This window comes from Bacillus rossius, chromosome 3 (assembly GCF_032445375.1).
Source record: "Bacillus rossius redtenbacheri isolate Brsri chromosome 3, Brsri_v3, whole genome shotgun sequence".
Classification (NCBI taxonomy): Eukaryota; Metazoa; Arthropoda; class Insecta; order Phasmatodea; family Bacillidae; genus Bacillus; species Bacillus rossius.
The window spans coordinates 109,636,222-109,657,684 of NC_086332.1; the positions used below are offsets into that span (position 1 = coordinate 109,636,222).

The 21,463-nt window shown below is 32.1% G+C and overlaps 1 protein-coding gene across 3 annotated transcripts; it reads left to right on the forward strand.

Annotated features, from left to right (window-relative positions):
* Nucleotides 1-1,868: 1,868 nt before the first annotated feature.
* LOC134531126 (uncharacterized) lies at nucleotides 1,869-16,487 on the forward strand. Of its 3 annotated transcripts, none has more exons than XR_010074942.1 (7): nucleotides 1,869-3,098; nucleotides 3,422-3,573; nucleotides 5,111-5,395; nucleotides 5,671-5,754; nucleotides 6,100-6,189; nucleotides 9,910-10,432; nucleotides 16,269-16,487. XR_010074942.1 is itself a non-coding variant. In XM_063366698.1 (7 exons), the coding sequence occupies exons 2-7, from the start codon at nucleotides 2,986-2,988 to the stop codon at nucleotides 10,056-10,058; spliced, it is 873 nt and encodes a 290-aa protein (XP_063222768.1). In that variant the 5' UTR covers nucleotides 1,869-2,804; nucleotides 2,908-2,985; the 3' UTR covers nucleotides 10,059-10,888. The 3 variants fall into 3 exon arrangements, 2 of the variants coding, with proteins under 2 accessions (XP_063222768.1, XP_063222769.1); XM_063366698.1 differs by lacking the exon at nucleotides 16,269-16,487 and having other exon boundaries at nucleotides 1,869-2,804; nucleotides 2,908-3,098; nucleotides 9,910-10,888; XM_063366699.1 differs by lacking the exons at nucleotides 6,100-6,189; nucleotides 16,269-16,487 and having other exon boundaries at nucleotides 9,910-10,888.
* Nucleotides 16,488-21,463: the final 4,976 nt, after the last annotated feature.

The window sequence follows — 21,463 nt, forward strand, 5'->3', positions numbered from 1 at the left end:
TCCCATGTTAACAATAAAATGAATATGCTTATAAACTACCACCGTAATCTTTAAGATTCTTTATTGCCTTGTCGATCCTCAATCACTCAACCTGTTCTCCTGTGAATGCTTTAAATTCGTCTTGTTTCCGCTTGTGTCACCTCTGGGAGATGATATGGTATTAGGGCTTGCTCCCAACTTTTGCTCAGTGCTTCCAAGCTTTTGCATTTAAGTACACATAGAAACATATTAGACACGAGTTGGTTACAAGCTTTCAAGTCCGAGTTACACTGATTAAAAACTGTCAGGAGAGTCTGTTGTCACCCTTACACTAACAAAGACGAACTGGGCGTGTCACTGAAGTCAAGGCCCTTTTATATTCATGCCTGAAAGTCATGTAGCACTATGATGAATTTTTTTGTGTTTAGCTTTACATATAGTGTTATGCCTTTTGAGGTAATAAGGACGACAGAGTGAGTCACCACATTTGTTTCACAGCAAAGATTTGTCTAATGTGTTAGATTGGGAGTAGTAAAGTTCATTATGCTTGGTGCTCATCATCACTGAAAAGATCTTACCACAAAGGTCTTCATTGGGTTCTGATGATTGTAAAACTAGTCCTTCGCAATCCTAATGTGTCTTTTCAAGTTTCCATACCAGGCAAACCAACTACAACACAAGCTCCACTGGTATGTAACCCATTCAGAGTTACTAAAATCACACATGACACAACCACGCGAGATTAACCTCACTGAACCACAGCCGAGACAACCTGATGGTCTCATCGTCTGGGGCTGTGTTATATACCCACAGTCGCTAAAGAATAAAAAATAAAAAATTAAAGCCTTTTTTTAATATCTTACTCTAATTAAGAACTGATTTTCATTAAATAGTTACGAGACTATGAAAATTTTACGCTGTGAACACACAGTACATGCAATAAACATGTAGTGCACAGACATGCAAAGAACATACAGTGAATACAAATAGGACATCCAGTGAACATGCAGGACACACAATAAACACACAGTACATGTAAAGAAGACACACAAACAGGACAAGGAATGAACACACAGAACATAAAAACTGGACACGCAATGGATACTCAGCATACGAGTATATACAAGTTCATGAGACCATAAAATGATAGAGATGTGAAAAATACGAGACCGCAACACCATAAGATGATAGAGAAGTGAGACTCTACGAGATCGCGAGAAGACATACCCCAGAGAGACCACGAGGCAATTTAAACGACATAACATGAAGCCATGAGATATCCGAGGCTATGAGTCCACGAGACGACGAGAGAGACGAGAGAGGCTACAAGACCACGAAACTACAGCAGAGATGAGACAGACCACGCGACCACGAAACAAACCGCGAAATGACAGAGAATAGAGAGACCACGAGACCACGAGACCACGAGACCACGAGATGACGAAAACTACGAACGAAAAAAGCACAGTAGAAAGCTCATTTGGCAGCACATTTACAAAAAGGAAGCACTTCTCGGTAGCTAATTTGGATCTATATACATTTGTATTTTTCTCCGTCTCGTATCAAGACCTCCATCTACAATTTTCTCCATCAGAATTGGATTCCATCTCGTAGCAAGGCCTGCATGCCGTAAAAAGGGATCCACCTGCATTTGGTTCCATCAGAATTGGGCTCCATCTCCTAGCAAGGTGTCTGTGGCTAGGTCACCTGGATTCTGAAGCTGCTTTCCAGAATTTTCCATTTTTTGCATTATTTTGGGAAATAAGAGGGAGAGTATCTCTCGACACTGGAATTTTTCTCTCAAAATTGTGATATTTTTATTTGTAATTTTTCTTTTTGATATTTTATGGTTGAAGTGTGTTTCAGAATTTTGGAATTCGTGTCGATATTTGGGTCATTTAAGGCAAATTTTGTGGAAGTTTTTGCGAATGTTGGGTAATTCTAGAAGGTCAAGGTTAGAGGTCAAGAGCATCCAAAATGGCCGCCGTGATGTCATCCCAGATGGCGGACAAACCACAAAAAACTTACGTTCTAGGGGCTCCGACTCCACACTCCCACTCCTGTAGCAGTATCGGCTAACATATGGTAGGTACTCTGGTGTAGCAAATTATGAGTTTATATATTTCCCTATGTGCTTTTTTTTGTAAAATACAGTAATCTTTTTTTATTATTGGTCTGGTGAACTGGTTTTAGTTTGAGAATATCTATAAAATAGCTCTGAAATAAGAGCTTGATTTTTGAAAAATTTTCTATATATAAATTTGGAGTTATATTAAGGTGCCCGTGACAGAGATATAAATGCATACAAACTAGCACGCTTGCATTCCTATGCTTACAGTTTCCTTGAGTTTGGCTTGTCAAAAGTGTTGTGTATTTGATGATGTGCATGTGGAAGAATGAAATTAATGTAGCTGGAAGTCAACCTCTTTTCATGTTATTAATATTTAACAATTCATAATACATTAGATCACAGTTTATGGTGTTAAAAGGACAATTAGGTTTGGTAAATGAGTTATTCTGATAACATTTGTCATACAAGAAAATTATTTAAAACACATATAGTTAAATCTGTCGTTAGGCAAATTCTTGCGTGTTTTTAATCGCAGATATCGGTGTTTTGTTGTAGGCCTTTCCGATTGTTTTCTGTTTAATGGAGAACAGAACAGCCGGAGCTTACAAGGCAATCTTTCGATACTTGAAGACCATCTGTGGGGAGTTTAGTCCGTTGTGCATCATGAGCGATTACGAGGCAGCACTGAAGAAAGTAGTCGCAGAAGAATTTCCCCGAAACTAAACATGTCGGTTGTTGGTTTCACTTTGCACAGGTGATAATATCGGCTACAATCCATTCCCTACATTTTAAAATCAAGCATTCTGAACACCACTTTAAAGAATTGTAATAATTATTTGCGTATAAAATGTTGTTAGGCTGTCGTGAAGAAAGCGATTTCTTTCGTTGGAGTCGAGACCTTTCAAGAAGAAGAGGATGTAAGAAAGGTTGTTGGAATGCTGCAAGCTCTTCCACTTTTGCCTCACGAAAAAGCACTTGAAGGCTATAAAGTTGCGAAGGTGTTCGCCGAAACAAAAAATTTGATGCCAACAATTTCTACAACACTTCAGTAAGTGACGTTTTACGATAACAAATTAATTATTACAGGACAAAATAAACAAAAATATGCAAATAATTTGATCTAAACACGTTTATTGTTACAGTATGATAAGTTATGTATTTGTAATTGAGAAGGATAAAATTATTGAGTTAGCTCAGTCAACACTTCTGGCGACATCTTTTGGGTAAATTCCTGGAAATGCAATATATACTTTAAAAAAACTTTCTTACATTAAGAAATTTGAGTGAAAATGGCATGATCACAAAATTAAATCATGACGGAACATATGGAAAAGGTCACTGGAATTTGAGCACGGGTTTGTAAATTTTCAGGTACTTTGAAAACCAATGGCTGAAGAAAGTGGCGGCCAAATCATTCTCCGTGTTTGGGCAGGCTAGGTGTACCAACAATGCCCAAGAATCGTACCACAGGCACCTGATGATGGTGGTCGGACGGCCACATCCAAATGTTTGGCACTTCACAGGTAATGGAAACAACTGTATTTCCAGTTTTTATAATGTAAAATGTTGTTACGGCCCTACCGATTGGGTTTCTGAGGGCTATCCTATCCTTTCGCATCCACTTGACAGTTCTCAACAATATGTACGATTTTGTTGCATCTTCTCAATAGACAACTTAAGCCAAATTTAGTGTAGAAGTAAATCCGTCACTATCGTCGTGCCACATCTCTGAAAGTCAGAACGATCATTTGCATTTTTACACAGGTTACGCTATGCCCTACGGTTTTATTTTAGTCTGATCAATGACCTACATTGATGAGGAAAGTGGTGCGGCGACCGGTTCCTGAAACCTACCTTCAATATTTTTTAAAGCTTTTTGTACTTTTCTGCATAATTTTTATATTTATTTGTTTATTGACAATAAACAGTGTAATTAATTTTTAACTAACTTTACACTTGCTAAAATTATATTGACATTACCTTATTTACTTAGTTCTTAATGTTCACCTACGTGGGCATCCCAGTGGGAAAAGAAGTGGGGTGAAATAATAATATTATGGAATTTTGTTCATGTGAAACAGAGTATAAAAATTACGTTATAGGTTATACAATTACTATGATGTGAACTCCAGTAATGAAATAAAAAAAATATATTTGTATATTAAAATATTCGTTTTAATAAAAAGATTAATTTTTGTTCGTTATTCTTGAAATAATTAAATTAATTAAATAATTAATAAGGTGATAGTTGGTCTAAAATATTGGATAAATGTAATGAAAGTCTTTAACAATGTATGTAATTACCTAACAAATGAAATGAAAAGGAGGTAAGTGTGATGTCGTACAGATTAAATATTTACTCGAAAACATTGAAACAAAAGTTGTAAAATAAGATACTTCATCTGTAATAAAATTTAAACGGCCTACGCATCACTACTTTAAAATATGTAAATGTTCAATATACTGGTAGTTAATTAAATCTTTTAAGCACCTGGCATTTACTATGCCTTTTTATTTTGCAAAAATGTTTAAAAGTAATTGAAATCTTTCATGGTAAGAAATCAGCAAATTGCGCAGGCGAATTCGTTAGTAGTTAGCTAGTATGTCTAAATGTTGTTGATTTTTGTTGCCCAAAATCCACTCATATTACACTGTTGTTTGTTAAACAAATAATAAATTTATTTTACTAATTTCAAATATGATTTTATTTATTTATTTCCTTCATTTAATGAGTTAGCATGAGTACACACACAGGATGTACGATAACAGAGTGCGTCATTTTATCACGGTGCTCGAATAGTACTACTATTAGTATAGAATACGTACACAAACACAGAGGTAGTAGATAATTAAATACGTACAACAAAATGTACGTACCTACAATATATATATATATGCAATAAAAGAGATATATTATCCATATATGCAGCTGAATCTTAAAATAAGTATTCCTAATGACTAATCTGTACCCCAATATGTATATGGTTAAACTTGGTATCCTTAAAATTGCAACGTTATTAAATGTTTGATTAAATTGTATTAAAAGTTAATATATTTCAGACTCTCTGCGAAGTATCTCAGGAAGTGAGTGCCGAAATATCGAAAGAATAGAACAAGGAATGCAAGTCTCCAGACCAAGAAAACTGACTTGGCTTCTCCAAGATCGGTGCATAAAACAGGCTCAAGAACACGTCGTGTCCGGAAGAATTCCAGTTTTTGAATTTCTTTCGGCTATCAGACATCGTGTACAAATCGGTCATCCGGAAGATCTGTTGGGAGGCGCCGACCATGACGACTTAACAGAACTGCCTGGTGACATTCCTGAAGGGCTTGCACAACTACCAGGTAGTGTGTAGTGAACTTGAATACCGTATTATGAACCCCATTTTGCCGTCTATTAAGCAGCCGCAATGTAATCTCCTTCTAATTGTCTAGTTGACAAAAAAGTCCTAATATTAAGTCGTTTTGACGAGCTACAGTGGCATATTGTTTCCAGTCTTCCCGCTTAAACCCAGCTATTAATAACAATTTCAAATTTTATTAATAACAAAAATTTGCAAAGACATCGAAGGATGTCAAAAAATATTCAGGAACTTAAAATATTACATGTCTGCTTTCAGATAACGAACCGGAGGAATTGCCTCAGCCAAATGAAAATATGTACGGGGGTGATTGCCTATGTATAGACTACTTATCACAGCCAGGTATTTTTTTCAAGTGTACTGTACTGTAACATTATTATAGGGGTTTTGTTTTAAATTTAAGTAAATTGTGATATTATTAATATGCACAAAATAACAGACGAAGTAGTTCACTAACATATAACATTAAAAGGTTTTATAAGTCTACTTTCCCATTTTTGCAAAACAAATGAATAAATACTTAATTAAATAATAACTGAAGCTAGTTTCTTAGAACCAAAAAATCTACTTACATTGTCTTTGATTGTTATAATTTGAGGAATGTTAGGAATTCAGTAACCATATAGTTAGTATAAATGACCTGCTGTTTACGATTTCGTTCAGATTAATACCTCTTCTTTTTTCTAGGTTATGCAAATACGGATGAATCAATCCAAGGTTCGAGCAGCGTAAGAACAAATATCACTGCCCCTGAACAAACCTTCCACAATGAAAGTGGTGAGACACTGTATTACACTGTTGCTATTTTCTTGAATGAATTAAATGTCGTGCAATGAATTGGAAAACCATGAAATTATTCCAATCTGCTCTACCTATGGAATATCTGCAATGCAAACAGCTTTTAACTCAGCGCATATTGTCCAAAATTCGTGAATATTAGTTCTCCTTGACGTATTACACGGGCAGATTGTTTCCATTGTCCTTGCGCTCCATTATTATGAACCATGTCTTGAGAATACAAATTGGTTTATTTCAAATTATATATTCAAGAACAAAATAAAAATTTACAGATTCACACAAGATGTAGGCTGCAATAGCGCAGATACGAACTTTGACATTGAATTTTTTTATACTCGTTAATGTAATCTGTAGGCAGTGTTATTTTCATTAAATTAGAAAATTGTAAGGTATTTTTTAAACTTTCAATAATAAAACGGTGTCTTATAAATATCAATAGTAAAATTATATCTTTAAGTGTTATGTAATCTATAAGTACGGAAACATAATACTTCCAGAAACATTTGGAAAACCAATTATTACATAAATAGAATATAGTTTTATACTTGAACGCTTGCAATAAATACGTGTGTTATATCAAAAGGTGTACGTAATAGTTCCTAGATACATAAAGTTTAATCATTTCGGTGACTAATCTTCAATATGATAGCATTTTTGTGTTAGTTCTGTAATTGTATCATCGAAATTATGGAAGGGCAAGTTAAGGTAACACATATTATAAATATCATGAAACGTTAAACTACAAGAAATTTATTGTGGAAGACGCAACATAGTAACAGCTACAATATGTTTATTTATTTTTTTTAAATATATCTTAAAATGAATGGTATGTAAAACCGCAATCTAAATGTAGATAAATACATGAATTATAACGATTTATTTTTGTAATTCTAGGCTGGCAGATTTCAATTAGAAATTAATCAGTCATTGGTGGAAGGGTTTCGCATGATTACTCTATTAAGTATACTTTTTACACTAAGATTGGTTAACAGTTATTCGGTATTGTTCCGAGAAAGTGCAGCACTCACCAGCTCACTCACTACCTGCGGCTCATTAATGTCGCCACTGAATTCTCATTTATTCCGGTGTTTGACCAAGGCGGATGCGGGGTGGAATGAAGGATAAATCCTTCTATAGAATAATTAAAAAAGCGAGATCTCGAAGGTGGTATATTGTTCTGGGTAATGCAAGGTGAGCTGTTATAAGCAACACCTCTTATAACAAACAACACAAGCAGTGATGCATGTTGTGAATGATATTGTAACTGTTCATACTCATAGTTTACTATATAAATTTTTTAAGTATGTGTTTATCATCTCCCGAAATAAATACCAGCATCAGCCAATGGTAATAATGAAAGAAGATGAATTTTTAAAAATTATTACATTGACGGCGTACATTTGAACACTAAACAAACCCAGGTTTTAAAATTTTCACGATTGTAAATGATGTCTTTTTTGTCTCTTATGTAAATAATATATAAATTTATATTTCCTATCAGTATTCCATTTTGGAGTTTTGACCAGGAAAATTTACATTTCAAATGATTTAGGTATTGTATCGTACACAATACCTGATATATTATTCAACTGTTACACCACTTAATAAGACACTTTATTCATAGACAATTAAAAGACAACTTATTCATTAATTTCACATAAGTTATTCAGAGAAGATATTATTTTTTATTTGTGGTAATAACTTTGTATACGTTTAACTGCCATTATGTTATACATTTAACTCCTTACGTGAGCAATATAAATTACGTGTCAAAACATCAGGACTTCAGAACTGAAGGAAACCTTCATAAAATTTAAATTCTTAACTATGATTGCGCAGGTCTGTAAATTCTGATTTCAATATTTATTTGAGATGTTATGAAAACATTTCATAAAAGGTATCAATGTATATTATTGTTACATCTTGAACCATAGTTAATCTCAATTATTATGTACAGCGCTGTAACGTGTTATAACAATATCTAAAATACACAAGACGGTAGGCACTGTCGGGCCGTCCAGCTTTATCTGAGTAAGAAAGAAGGGGAAGGGTGGAGAAGAACTGGCAACACTGCGGTTCACAGCCCTGTTCTGCGCATGTGCGGGTAAAGCCCACACATTCATTCCTAGAAGAAGGGGAAAGCTGACTGCATTTGCGTGTCTAAACACAGCCAGGAAGGAGGATAAGACACACCTAGTTTTCAATTAGGTTTGGAAAAAAATACACACACACCCCCTCCCAGTCAGAAGAGCCTTCTTCGAATCATCACTGTATCCGGTAACGGAGACACAACTTATATTGACCGATGGAGTGGCCGGACATTGGATTCCAAAGGTTTTATTCACATTTTACCAAACTGAAAAAAAAAAATGTAAATGTAGCGAATATGTTATCTGTGAACCGCACCCTTACGACGTTTATCACATCTTACATGTAACAGCAGGTAATGGTTAAGAAGCAGTCTGTCAAAATAACTTCACCAATTGTATACTTTAGTATAGGACAAACATAGCGGACAGACAAAGCAGACAAACAAACATTTCTTAAAGCGGTAAATATTTTTATATTTATTCATGGTTAATTTCATTAACACTGACAGAGAGGAAAATCCGAAATTATATCTGTATAACTTTATCAGCTAACAGGCGTATTGCAATGTTAAAACTTACAGAAAGTAAACCAAAAGTAAAAAACAACCGAAATGTTTCATAACTGAGTCAAGCGTTAACTTCAAGGGCCTAATTTTGTTCGGAATGTGGTCGAGTTTCTGAGTATGGTGTTTGTTATCCTAGTTACAATTTAAAATTAATAAATTAAATAAGCTTCAACAAGATCTTAAATATTTTAAATTTACACCTACAAAATGTTTTTGGTGAAAGAATCTGCACTTCACCTATGACCATAGTACGGTGTTCCAATAAAATGCCGGTAATTCATTCATATATAACAAGCGTGTTAGTGTAAAAGTGACAATCTGTTCCAAAAAAATAGTCTACAATATTTGTTATAATTAGCGTGCAGTTTTGTGGCAGGTATAAGAACAGAATTCATGAAAAATGTGTACGTGTTTAAAATTTTTGGAAATGTTATGCCATTTGGAAATGAAACAATTTAATAAATATAGCAAAAACTAATTTTTTTGTGGATGCGATTCACCTTTCGTTCTAATCTTTTTTTGTATTTGAAGATCACACGGGAAGAATGTGTTAAGTCACATTCAGGAAATTTTTCAGGAGAGCAAAACCAGTATTTAAAGCTTGTATAGAACACACACTGGCAACTCTAAGTCGATGGGAAATATCTGGAGGATTATACCTGTTGTTTTAATGTAAATTACACAGGTTTGTATTAATCGCAGTTGTCAATCAGAATGTGCTTTAACACAATTTCCACAAAAAAATGGACTAAACATATTCTTCTCGTTGTGACGTCATTTGATCTGTAAAAGTTGTATTTATTTAACCTTTTTTTTTTTAAGTTCCTTCATTGCAGGTTCTATTTTAAGTCTTACATGAGCTATTCCATTAGGAAATACCATCATACAAAATATCAATTAGTTGGATAATCTCGCACTCACCACGGACCAAATATTTACCTGTTCTTCTCAAAAGAATTTTATTCACAATAGAAATCTAAAAATATTTAGAAAGATAATAAATATTTATGACGAACTGAAAAAATATATATATCTGCTTCCAGATAACGTTCCGGAAGACTTGCCTCAGACTAATGCAAATATGGATGGGGACGAGTGCCAAAGCCCATCACAGCTGGGTAATTTTTTTTTTCCATGTTTGTACTGTGACATTGATATAGGTTTAGTTGTAGATGAATTTGTAACAGGATGAATATGCACAGAATAACTAATGCAGTTCATAAACAAATAGTGCTGAAAGGTTTTATAAGGTAAAATAATTAATATTATTAATGATGTACTTTTTTTATTTGTTTCAATGACATTAAGAAAGTTATGTTTAATTTTGGACATAACAAAGACTAAATATCATGTGCATTACTTTTGCTTGTTATATTTTGAGCTGTATTTAGTTTTCAGTAACCATTCACAATATTAACTATATATTTTGTGCTGTTTACACTTGCTTTAGGTTTGAAAATCTTTTCTAATTTGTAGGTGATAGCAATATAGATGAACCAGTTCAAGGTTTGAGTAACACACAAACAAACATAGCTACCCCAGAACAAAACTTGAACCACGAAGCAGGTACGTCATTATATTATGTTCATGATGTTTTCATTGAAAAATCCCAATTAATCATGTTAATTTCATGAATTTTTACTTAGGAAATGGAATTATAGAAAGAAAAGTAGTCGTGAAATAAATTACTTTTTCAATGAACGACCTAAATGTTGCAAATAATTAAAAAAAAGTTATGAGTTTATTGTAATTAAATTTTTTTATGAAATAGGTACTATAATTAAGATGGGAGTCAAATAAAATAAATTTGACTGAGCAAAAAACATCAAAATATTTACATTCTCCTACATATGAGTAACAATTTTAACTATTCATCTCTGTATAAACGTTTGTTATTTATTCCAAAAAAAATTACTTAATAAATGGACACATTTAACTGCAAGATGCATGACATATTTAATTTTTAATGAAACCGTTTAAGAACAATATTTAATAAATTTGTTATGCATTAACCTTTTTTAGTAGTCATGTATTTTATTTTATAATACCCCCTCCCCCCTTCCCATTAAAACTCGAATTTGTCTAGGTTATTTCATAATTTGATCTAGAGTGGGAATGGATTAAAGAAGTAATTTGATATATAATGAAATATGTGTTTAATTTGTTTAGCGATTTTGCGCTTAATTAACTTTGTAGAAATGCAGAATTTATGTTGTGTCGTGACACTCATAATTTAATGCTGAAAGAAAACCACAGCAGAAGTGTTCGTATGCAGTCACACTACAAAGGGGGAAAAAAGGCTGAGGGACACTTTTTGGATGTGCACCGAATGTGACACTCCATTGTGCATTCATCCATACTTCCAAATATTTCACAACATAAAGAACTTATAGTTGATATAAGAAGCATTTATTACTTTTTCACACCTTTTGTATGTAATGCTATCATAATAAGTGCATATTTTATGAAGTTATTTTCAAATATGTATTGCTTTTGTTCACAGAAATTGTTTGTGTAACTTACAATACATTTTTGTAACATCGCCATTATAAGTTTAAATTTTTGTAATTTTCTAGATAGTACTTGTAACTATGTATGTATAAAAATTGTTCATGTACCAATATTCATAATTCTGTCATAAATGTGCAAATTTTTTTCTAAGAAACTTGTTATTCTAATACGTGCTTCCTGGGGTTTTGTGGTTAGAAAATACAAACCAAAACATAAAAAAAATTATAAAAAATTATTTTTAAAAAAAAATATTTTTTTTAATTTCTTTCATTTCATAAATTTCTAAAATTCTTTTTCTACACTTGTATTTATGAAAGTGAAATATAAATTTTTTTTTTTTCTGCAAACTTGATAACTGGGAGCTGAGATTTTTTCCTTGTGTGTAACCTAAATGCATACATATTTTCACCTACAGTGACTTTTATTACTATATCATATTTAGAATTTTTTTTCGAAATATGTTTTAAAAAAAAATAATAGTTTTAAAAAATAATTAGGTGTATTTTATCATGTTGTATGTACTATATAACTGCAGACAAAAATCTGTGTGTATGTATAGCCTTACATATGTTACAAAACACTGAAAAAAGGCTAATGAAATAATTAATTTGGTAAAATTTTGCTATACGTAACCATATCATATATATTTTTAAGTTTTTCTTAAAATTTTGTAAGAATATTTTTATTTAACCTTTTATAGGGCAAAAAGTCGAGAATCGTCGGAATAGATTCTTATTTTGTATTCATGTTTTAAAACATCTTTTTAGTCACAAAATAAATAATTTGAACTGAATTTTAAGTTTTTAAATTAATTTAGGGGGTGGTAAATTATTATACCAAGGACCATTTAGGAATCATTAACTCTAGGTATATGTAACATACATCCTTTTACTCAATAAGAACTGTATTGCATTTTTTTGACAAGTAAGATTCTTGAAACAAAAGTATTCACAAATGTGTTGTAAAAAAATTCCTTTCCATACAAATTTTTTGAATTTTTGAATTACTGAAACAATAAAATAAATGTACACAAAATAATATGATGTACAAAATTTCTCAGATGTTCTATATATATATATATTTTTTTTTTTTTTTTTTTTTTTTTTGAAATTTGGAAACAGCATTTTACAACATAAATGTTGTAAATCAACATGTTTAGTTGTACATACATACACACACACACACACACACTCACTATGCTTTTACAATGTACCTCTCTTTGCAAGTAATTCAAAAGATAAAAAAAAGTTTGTTACTAAAAAAAATTGACATACTTACAATATTTTTTTTCTATTCAAATACATTTGTTTGGAAAAGCAAACGAAATTATTTTCGATGCCTAAATTACAAAAAAAAATTAAATGAAGTTAAAAATATATAATCTTACAAAAGTATTGATATGTACCACTTCTAAAGTTTTCAGATTACGTGGCAATGTCACTCATATAGAAAATTCTACACTTATATGTTGACAAAGTATCTTGTCTTGTCACTTCGATTTGTGAAAGGGGGTGAAACATCCTTTGCAAAGCCCAACATTACACTGCTTGCAAATAATGTTGCTTCGTTTTGTTTCTTTTTTGTGCTACAGAATGCGCAGCGCCTGTAGGTCCCTATAGCAGGCAAGTGATTGCCAACATTGGTCAGTCTGACATTGTTGTGTGTGCTAGATGATGTTCCTGGACATTTTTCTTTCTGGTTTTTGAATTTCCTGGTGTGTAACCTGTCTTCTTGCGGCTCACGAATGTTCCTATCATTTCATTTACAAGTTTTGAGCGGTACATCAGCTGTGTCAAGGGTTTCTGTCCTTTTTTTTTTTCATTTCTGTGCTATACACTATATATGAATTCACAATAGCACAGTCAATCAAGTAATAGAAGATTCTAAGCCACCATGTTCTTGATTTCCACCCAATTTCATAGCAAGAGAGTTGTTGGTCTAATAAATCTACGCCCCCCATATAAGAGTTGTAGTCTGCAATGGATTTTGGGCATTCTACCTGCTGCCTGTCTCCGTTCTTTTGTGTTCGCAGCACAGTAGTTTTATCTGCACTGTTGTGCATGTTGCTAATCACGCATACAGGTTTTTTGCCCCTATCTCGCCAACGGAAAATACTGACATCTCCACACTGAACCCCTTCCATATCACCTAATTTCATTTCTGAGTCCTTTTTCATCAAATGTTTAGGGTAAAACTTTCTGTTCGTCCTCAAAGTTCCACAAGCAAAAATTGAAATCTTTAGTAGATGTGATAGAAGTGTGACTGAACTGAAAAAGTTGTCAAAGTAAACACAGTACCCCAATCCTTTCAGTGGCTGAGAAAGCTTCATTACAACTTTCTCACCCAAACACCTGGTAACAGTACCATCCCTAGATTTTCCACTGTAAATATCAGAAGACCACACATATCCTGTAACTGCACAAGCTAGAACCCATACCTTATAACCTCTTTTCGTAGGTTTCAAAGGTATATATTGTTTCATGCAGTTTCTGCCTTTGAATGGTATCATACTTTCATATATTGATAAATGTCTTGTTACTGGAGAAAAAAAAGCTCGGACAACCTTCAAAAGAAGTCTGTCGAAGTCAGGGGATTCTTTTGATGGCATTTGAGTATTATCATTTAGATGCAAAAAACGCAACATCTTCAGAAATCTTTTCACACACATTATGCGGGATATTCTGCTAAACTGGAAATTTTCGTCTCTTGACCAGTATAGACGCAAACTTGGTAATTTATGAAAACCCATTATTACTAGTATTCCAAGAAATGCACGGAGCTCCTCTTCAGAAAAATGAAGACGGCATCCATTTTGTTGGGCATAAAGATTCGTTTGATTGACAATGTGTGACAGAATGGAAAGTGGTAAAAATAACTGCAAAACTCCCCAAAGACTAGATGTATCAATTTCCACTAGAGCACCTGTTTTAACAGTAAAAGCAGCATCCCGAAAAGAGTGTGGATCTTCGCCCAATTTCTTCAATTCTAGTGATGAATCTATCCTCTCTTCATTTGGTGTGTCACTTTCATCACTACTTGAACTAATGTCAGGGTGTAATGGAAATGGTGTGAATGTTTTTCTATTGTTAGGCGCATATGAAGGATCAGTTTGAGAGTCATCAGAATCCAAATCATTTTCAGATGAGTCATGAATATTTTGTGAACGATTGATGGTTACTGGAAAATCATCTGCATCATCATCTCCACCAACATCCGAGTTTACTGCTTGCTCATCATCTAACGCAAAAAAGTATTCTAGTGCTTCATCAGATGTAAGGTATTTACCAGAAAAAGCCATTTCACCTAAAATAACAAAATTCAATTATTAGAATTGGTAAGTAAATGTCTAATACATCATCAAAGTAAATGCAATGATAAAATGATAATAATAAGTATATCATCACACACATATGAACACTCATATGCTCATTGGTAGGATAGTTTACCACCATTTTTATATATTTTATATATATTATATATTTCTATGCTTTAGAGTTTTTTTACTAATGAAAACATAACTACTACAGATATAAGGCACACATAATTATACACCAACTAAATGTTTTTACTAAACTAATTTTTTTCCTTTTTTTTCCACCAACCAGGTAAAATAATCACTTCTCACAACCGTTTATAGTAAATATTATCCATGCCATATATTTAGAAACCCTAAATTTGTTATGAAATAATGCCTGACTACGCTTTACTTTATTTTACTTTTTTTCAAATAAATATTCAAAAGATTTTTTACAGATTTATAGGTTATAAAATAGTTAAAAAAAAATAGACTAAAAATTATTACCAATGTTTTTACTCAGTATCAACCAAAAAAATTAATCTTACTGTGAAAATATATTATTGATATTTAGAAAAAATGTTGCTTACCTGAATAAAAATATCCTTGTAAGAATTATGCAGTCACATCATGAGAAAATATGCAAAAATATACATAAATAACACAAAAACACAAAAATAACAATGCTCTAATGGTCACTGGTAGGATTATTGACCACCCCTGGCTTTGTAGCTAGAAAATGGCTGCATACCAACTTTCTGGCAGGAGTGAACTGCCCTGCCATCTGTTGAGTGTCAGTGGAACTTCGGTAAACTATTGTACCGGTAACCGTTTAGCCTGCTCAACAGGTGGTAAATATTTGTACCAGTAACCTATAAACGGTGTTCATGTACCAAAATTCATAATTCTGTCAGAAATGTGCAAATTTTTTTCTAAGGAACTTGTTATTCTAATACGTGCTTCCTGGGGTTTTGAGGTTAGAAAATACAAACCGAAACATTAAAAAAAATTATAAAAAATTATTTTAAAAAAAAAATAGTTTTTTTAATTTCTTTCATTTCATAAATTTCTAAAATTCTTTTTCTACACTTGTATTTATGAAAGTGAAATATAATTTTTTTTTTTTTCTGCAAACTTGATAACTGGGAGCTGAGATTTTTTCCTTGTGTGTAACCTAAATGCATACATATTTTCACCTACAGTGACTTTTATTACTATATCATATTTAGAATTTTTTTTCAAAATATGTTTTAAAAAAAAATAATAGTTTTAAAAAATAATTAGGTGTATTTTATCATGTTGTATGTACTATATAACTGCAGACAAAAATCTGTGTGTATGTATAGCCTTACATATGTTACAAAACACTGAAAAAAGGCTAATGAAATAATTAATTTGGTAAAATTTTGCTATACGTAACCTAATCATATATATTTTTAAGTTTTTCTTAAAATTTTGTAAGAATATTTTTATTTAACAAAAAAAAATTTTAAAATTAACCTCACTCCAGGGGCTGTTGAATGTCCCACTGGTGAAAGGGTTAACAGTAGCACTGCAGAATCAGTCTCAAAACATTGTTGCCATTATGTGCCACAGCAGTTCCGCACAACATCAGCAGAGAAGTGCAGGCGGTGATGCCCGATGAGATTCCATGGGAAGAAGAAGCAATGCAAGTTCCGCCACCCGTCCAAATGCCTAGAAATGTGAACAGGATTTGCCACCATGTTCTCTCTGATTTTATAAGATGTTGCTTCATGTGAACAAATATTTTATTTTTACTTCTTTGGTTTTGTATGCCTTTTCTGTTATTTATAATTTATCCTACTTCACATGCTTTATAATGCAGTGTTAAATTTGTAATACAAATGATAGTAAAATAATTTGACAAAATTAATAAAATATTAACTCTTAATAACAATAGATTTCCAATTTCATTCAACTGCTGCTACTTATATTCACACATTTTGTTCATTTAAAATATTACAGGAAGCTGAAGTGTTATCTAAGAAATATGAACTTGTGGGCTTTTTTTAAAAAAAAAAAGAAATACATTGTAAAATAAATCTTCAGGATTGTCATAATTTTGTGAAGGCAGAGGGATTTGTGAATATTGATTACAGAAAATCATTTTCTACCACATTATCGTTTACTTTGTAATGCTTGATAATATTGTTACGTTTGTATTAGCTGATAGAGTATGATGTTTTGAAGTGGTGTTTGAAATTGTTAAAGAAAAATGTTTTGTGTAATGTAGCATTTTTTGTGTGACTTTAGTGTTTTTTGTACAGTCATTGTACAATGGTGCCAAAACATGTTATGTACTGTATTTAAAATAAGTGTTCTGGCTAGCCCATGAAAAATTTCAACTTTCTGCATACAAATAGCTTTTGATAAATTAGTTTATATTTGCTAAACAAGATATTTTCTTATGGTAGGTATGACCAATGGGTTGTCGAGTTGCTGGTCTTGTTTTGCATCTCGCTATTGGAAATTGCTCATTGAATGTGGTGGTGTCCTGTTGTATGTACGTATTTACTTGGTTCCGCGGACACCATGATTGTTATTTATTTATATCTCGCTGCCTCTCTGCATTGTTAGTAGTGAAAGGAGGAAAAGTTAACACAAAACATTGAAGTGAAATCATTGTGTGTTGAGATACAAGAATCCATAAGTACACAAAATTTCACACCGAAATTCTGGGAAGGGGGGGGGGGAAGAGAGTAGATCAATTTCGTAAAATTTTGACCTTGTGTTTACATGGTCACATTTAAATTAAAAGAACATTATAGTATGGTTGTGTTCAGTTTATGGAATAATATACTGTTAAGCTAACTGGGTTACAAAGATTATAGTTTGTTGTATTAATAACTTAAACCACTGAATTTAACATTACTTGGTTTTATGTGCTTATTTCTTCATGGTGTTCAGAATTACTTCTCTAATTTTTATGTTACCCACTCACATATTCTGCTTAAGCTACTGTATTGGGATGTCATTTTCTTCCTATGCATGAAGTGATACATAGCCTATCATTAATAACAAGTGGTTTATGGAATGCACTGAACTTTAGATATATGGCAGACATTGTTTAGAAACGTTTCAAATTTAATGTGAAACATTTTGTTACTAAATAATCATGCCAACAGAAAATATTTGCATCTCTTTTTGCATATTCAGTTTCATTAAAAATCAAGTCGGTGTCAATTATGATCTTTGTTCTGCATTCTATTTTACTGTTCATCGTAATGTTTTTCTGGTAACATTTATTCCAACTTAATCACTGATTTGAATGTTTCCATGCAGAATGACTGACATCTGGAATAAGCAAACCCTGGGATCATGCGGGGTTAGTGTGGTTATCAAATCTGAATTACCTGATTACTTTTTGAATGCTGAGAAATGATTCAAATGCGAGAGCGAGGTTTAACTTTATCTGTGGTGGATTGAAACTGGCCAAATTTAGCATATCCCATTGTGAAGTTAAATGTTTATAGAACATTGTAATTTTTAAAGAGAGTTGAGAGTGTCTTGTAACTATTTTGACATTATTGTAACATGACAGAAGTTGTAATAACAAATCTTTAGTTACATTTATCTGTGTGTTGCAAATGTACTATGGACCTACATGAATATAAAATGTGTCACAGGTAACTTTGATGTCTTGTGGAATAAATATGAAACACTATAAAATAAAATTCTTTTTGGATGTATTTTAGATTCCTCAATTCCCTTATTTTGTGCTGCACATATCATTGTTCATGCATACCAAAGATTCTTGATTCATTGAAATTCTTTATAATAAAATCAAAATTTGAAAATTCATTGATAAATCCTGTCTACTTATTTTTGTAATGCCTTGCTTGGATTTTTGATAAAGGGAGATTTTTAAGTTCTCAGATTGTGAATGAATGAAAGTAAAACAATTGAGTGGTTTATTATATAGCTTTGTAAAAATAACAGGTGTATGAAAAAAAAAACCTTTGGAGGGGAAAAAAAGTATGTAAAATGATTTCCATGTAAAACTAAGAAAAGTTTATTGTCACCATTGTTATTTTCTTGTTCCTTGCTTGTGTCAATAGCATTAAAAGCATTTTTTTGTCTACTGATATTGGAATTTTAAAATTTTCTCAGCACTTTTTCAAGAACCAAGTACTAGTTATACAATTATGAAATATTACATTTTTATAATACACAGGCTTTCCAAGCCTGGATTGTAGCATAATGGTTTTAGTAGTACAAATTATTTTATTTTGCAATCTCTTTGGGATTTTCGCAATATGAAATAAATATCTAGTCAACACTAATTTCAAGATGTTACTATAGTGAAGCAGTGTCATGGAACATAAGTAAACAGGGCAACAACAGTCTATTGAACAGGTCCCTTACCAAATATAAGACAAAAGTAGATTCTCTACTCACTATAGCCTCACAGATTCTTTTCATCAGTGAAAAACGTGTGTTCCCAATGAATGTGGTATGAGAATGTACCTTTGTCTGTTTATCTTCTGAGATACTTTGTATGTATTTAGTGATTTTTAATATTCCCTTATGGAAAAATACAATTTTGTTTTGTTTTTCATTTATTAGTTGTACTACTGATCAACAACACACCCCAAACTACTTCAACATTTGTTATGGTATTTTAAAATTTGGTAATAACATTTTAGTTCTTACATCACTTTTTTTCAAATTGGATGTAATACAATGAGTTAATAGCCAAAAAAATGATTTGAAATGGGATCTCACATGAGTGTTTTTCAGGAAGCAGTAATATTTTACAGAAAATTTTGAACACAGGTTATTCTTATATTTGTTGCACAGGAACATCTAACACAGAAATATCAATGTTAGTAATCAGTAATTAATTACAAAAGAGACAACACATGATTTGGAATAAAATCAAAACTCTTAAGAACCTACATAGTTAAGTATGCAGATACACAAATTTAAATTTAAAAATGAACTAGTTAAGATCTGTGATTATTTAAAAATTGCAAGAAGAAGCTGCCAGGCAACTCTTTCTAACACAGACACGACAAGCACAGGTCTGATACTTGCGGATACAAACTGCTACTATATATCTTTCAATCTGCACATACCACGCTGTAGATACTCATTCTTTTGATTATGTGTTATTATTTCTCTCTATCTTCCAAATCCTTTTCTTTAAGCTTCCTTTCAATCTTAGCTATTTTCAGAAGTTTGTGTTCTTTCAGCAACCTAATTTTGTGTAGCTCAGCTTCTTCTTGCATTTTGGCTGCATGTTCCTGGCACCTTAGTCTTAGTTCTTCCTCGTAATTCCTCAGTCTTGCCTTGATTTCGGCTTCAACCATGTAGGTTGACTTCTTAAATGGATTTTTTTCAGGCCGTGATGGAGTACAATCTTTTCCTCCTGTAAAATTTGAGGGGGGGGGGGGGGGGGGGGGACCTGTTACATCAAATGTGTCTACAATGCAATGAAAACCAAACATTTAACCTATAGAGCAAAAAGTCTTGAAGAATACTTATCCAAAGTTATTCACATTAACAAAAAACGTAAATTAAAATTGGTTTATCCCTACATCACACAGTGTGCGTGTTTGTGTCTCTGTATGTGTTACACTATAACAGGGATAACTTTCAAACAATAAACCTAGTTACAGTTCATGTACCAATAGATCACACAATTTAATTGGTTAGTTACATAAAAAGAAAGGATTGTATTGATTGCTATTAATCCTTTTTCTTTCAATCGACTTATACCCTTATAAATACCAAAAGAATAGTTGCAGGCAAATTCAACAACAAAAACAGTTGGCAAAATCCATGTACAAAACAAATTATGTCCCAAAAGTTTTGTTAAACCAATTTCTAAGACATCAAAAAATACTTGCAGTACAGCCAGCCAAAAACATATTTTCAAAAGTGCTACACTGCTAGAACATTCAAGCCATTAACTTGCAAACCTCTGTACATTGCTATCATCTAGCTCAAACTTTCTAAAACAATTCAATAACAGTAACACCAGACAATTCAGAAAAATATAAATAACAACCAATATTTATGTATGTTTACAGCACAAATCTGTACTATGTAAATCATTTTACTGTGCTGTACTTGCAACTATTAAATGTATTTTCTGTAAATTACTAATTAAAAAAACTTTCTAAATTAATAAAATATGTACATAGTTCCAAACTTGGTTCCAAAAGGAATGTGTGGTATACACCACATCTTGAAGGTATTAAATCTGAAGTTATGATAAACCACTATATTATAAAATAGATTGAAGTAGCATGTCAATGATACATAATACGTATATGAAATGTAAGAAAGAGTATAAAGAGGAAACTAAAACTGCAACAAATTAAAGGGATCAATTTTGTTACACGATGCCGCCTTTAATGTTTGTTAGGTTAGTATAGCTACATTAAAAATACTTATAAACATTGTGAGTGGCAAAGTATGATAAAATTTTCGCTTATGCACGATTGTTTGTCATTAATACTGTTTACGGTTTCGCATATTAAAATAGTCCCAATTAAAGCAACAAGGACAAATTTGTAACATCTCCTAAAAAATGTAGCGATACAGCAGTAATGGGTCATTATATATTATGTACTATTAAATTTCAAATGATTACTCAAGAGAAACCTAATGTACAATAAATTATTGAATCTTTGGAGGAAAAAAGTAATAAAACAGCTTTTAATGGCATGGTCTCTGCAAAATCAGTATTATACAAGGGAATGTCATATCTGCAGATTGTCTTCGAGGTTACTCTTGAGACTGTTTTTAATACACTGTAAATA

Excerpts from the sequence above, each read along its gene's own strand:
- LOC134531126 (XM_063366698.1), top strand. The coding sequence starts at position 2,986 with ATGCTGCAAGCTCTTCCACTTTTGCCTCACGAAAAAGCACTTGAAGGC. Across the intron at positions 5,755-6,099 it reads AGACTACTTATCACAGCCAG|GTTATGCAAATACGGATGAA; the intron begins GTATTTTTTTCA and ends TCTTTTTTCTAG. Across the intron at positions 6,190-9,909 it reads AACCTTCCACAATGAAAGTG|ATAACGTTCCGGAAGACTTG; the intron begins GTGAGACACTGT and ends ATCTGCTTCCAG.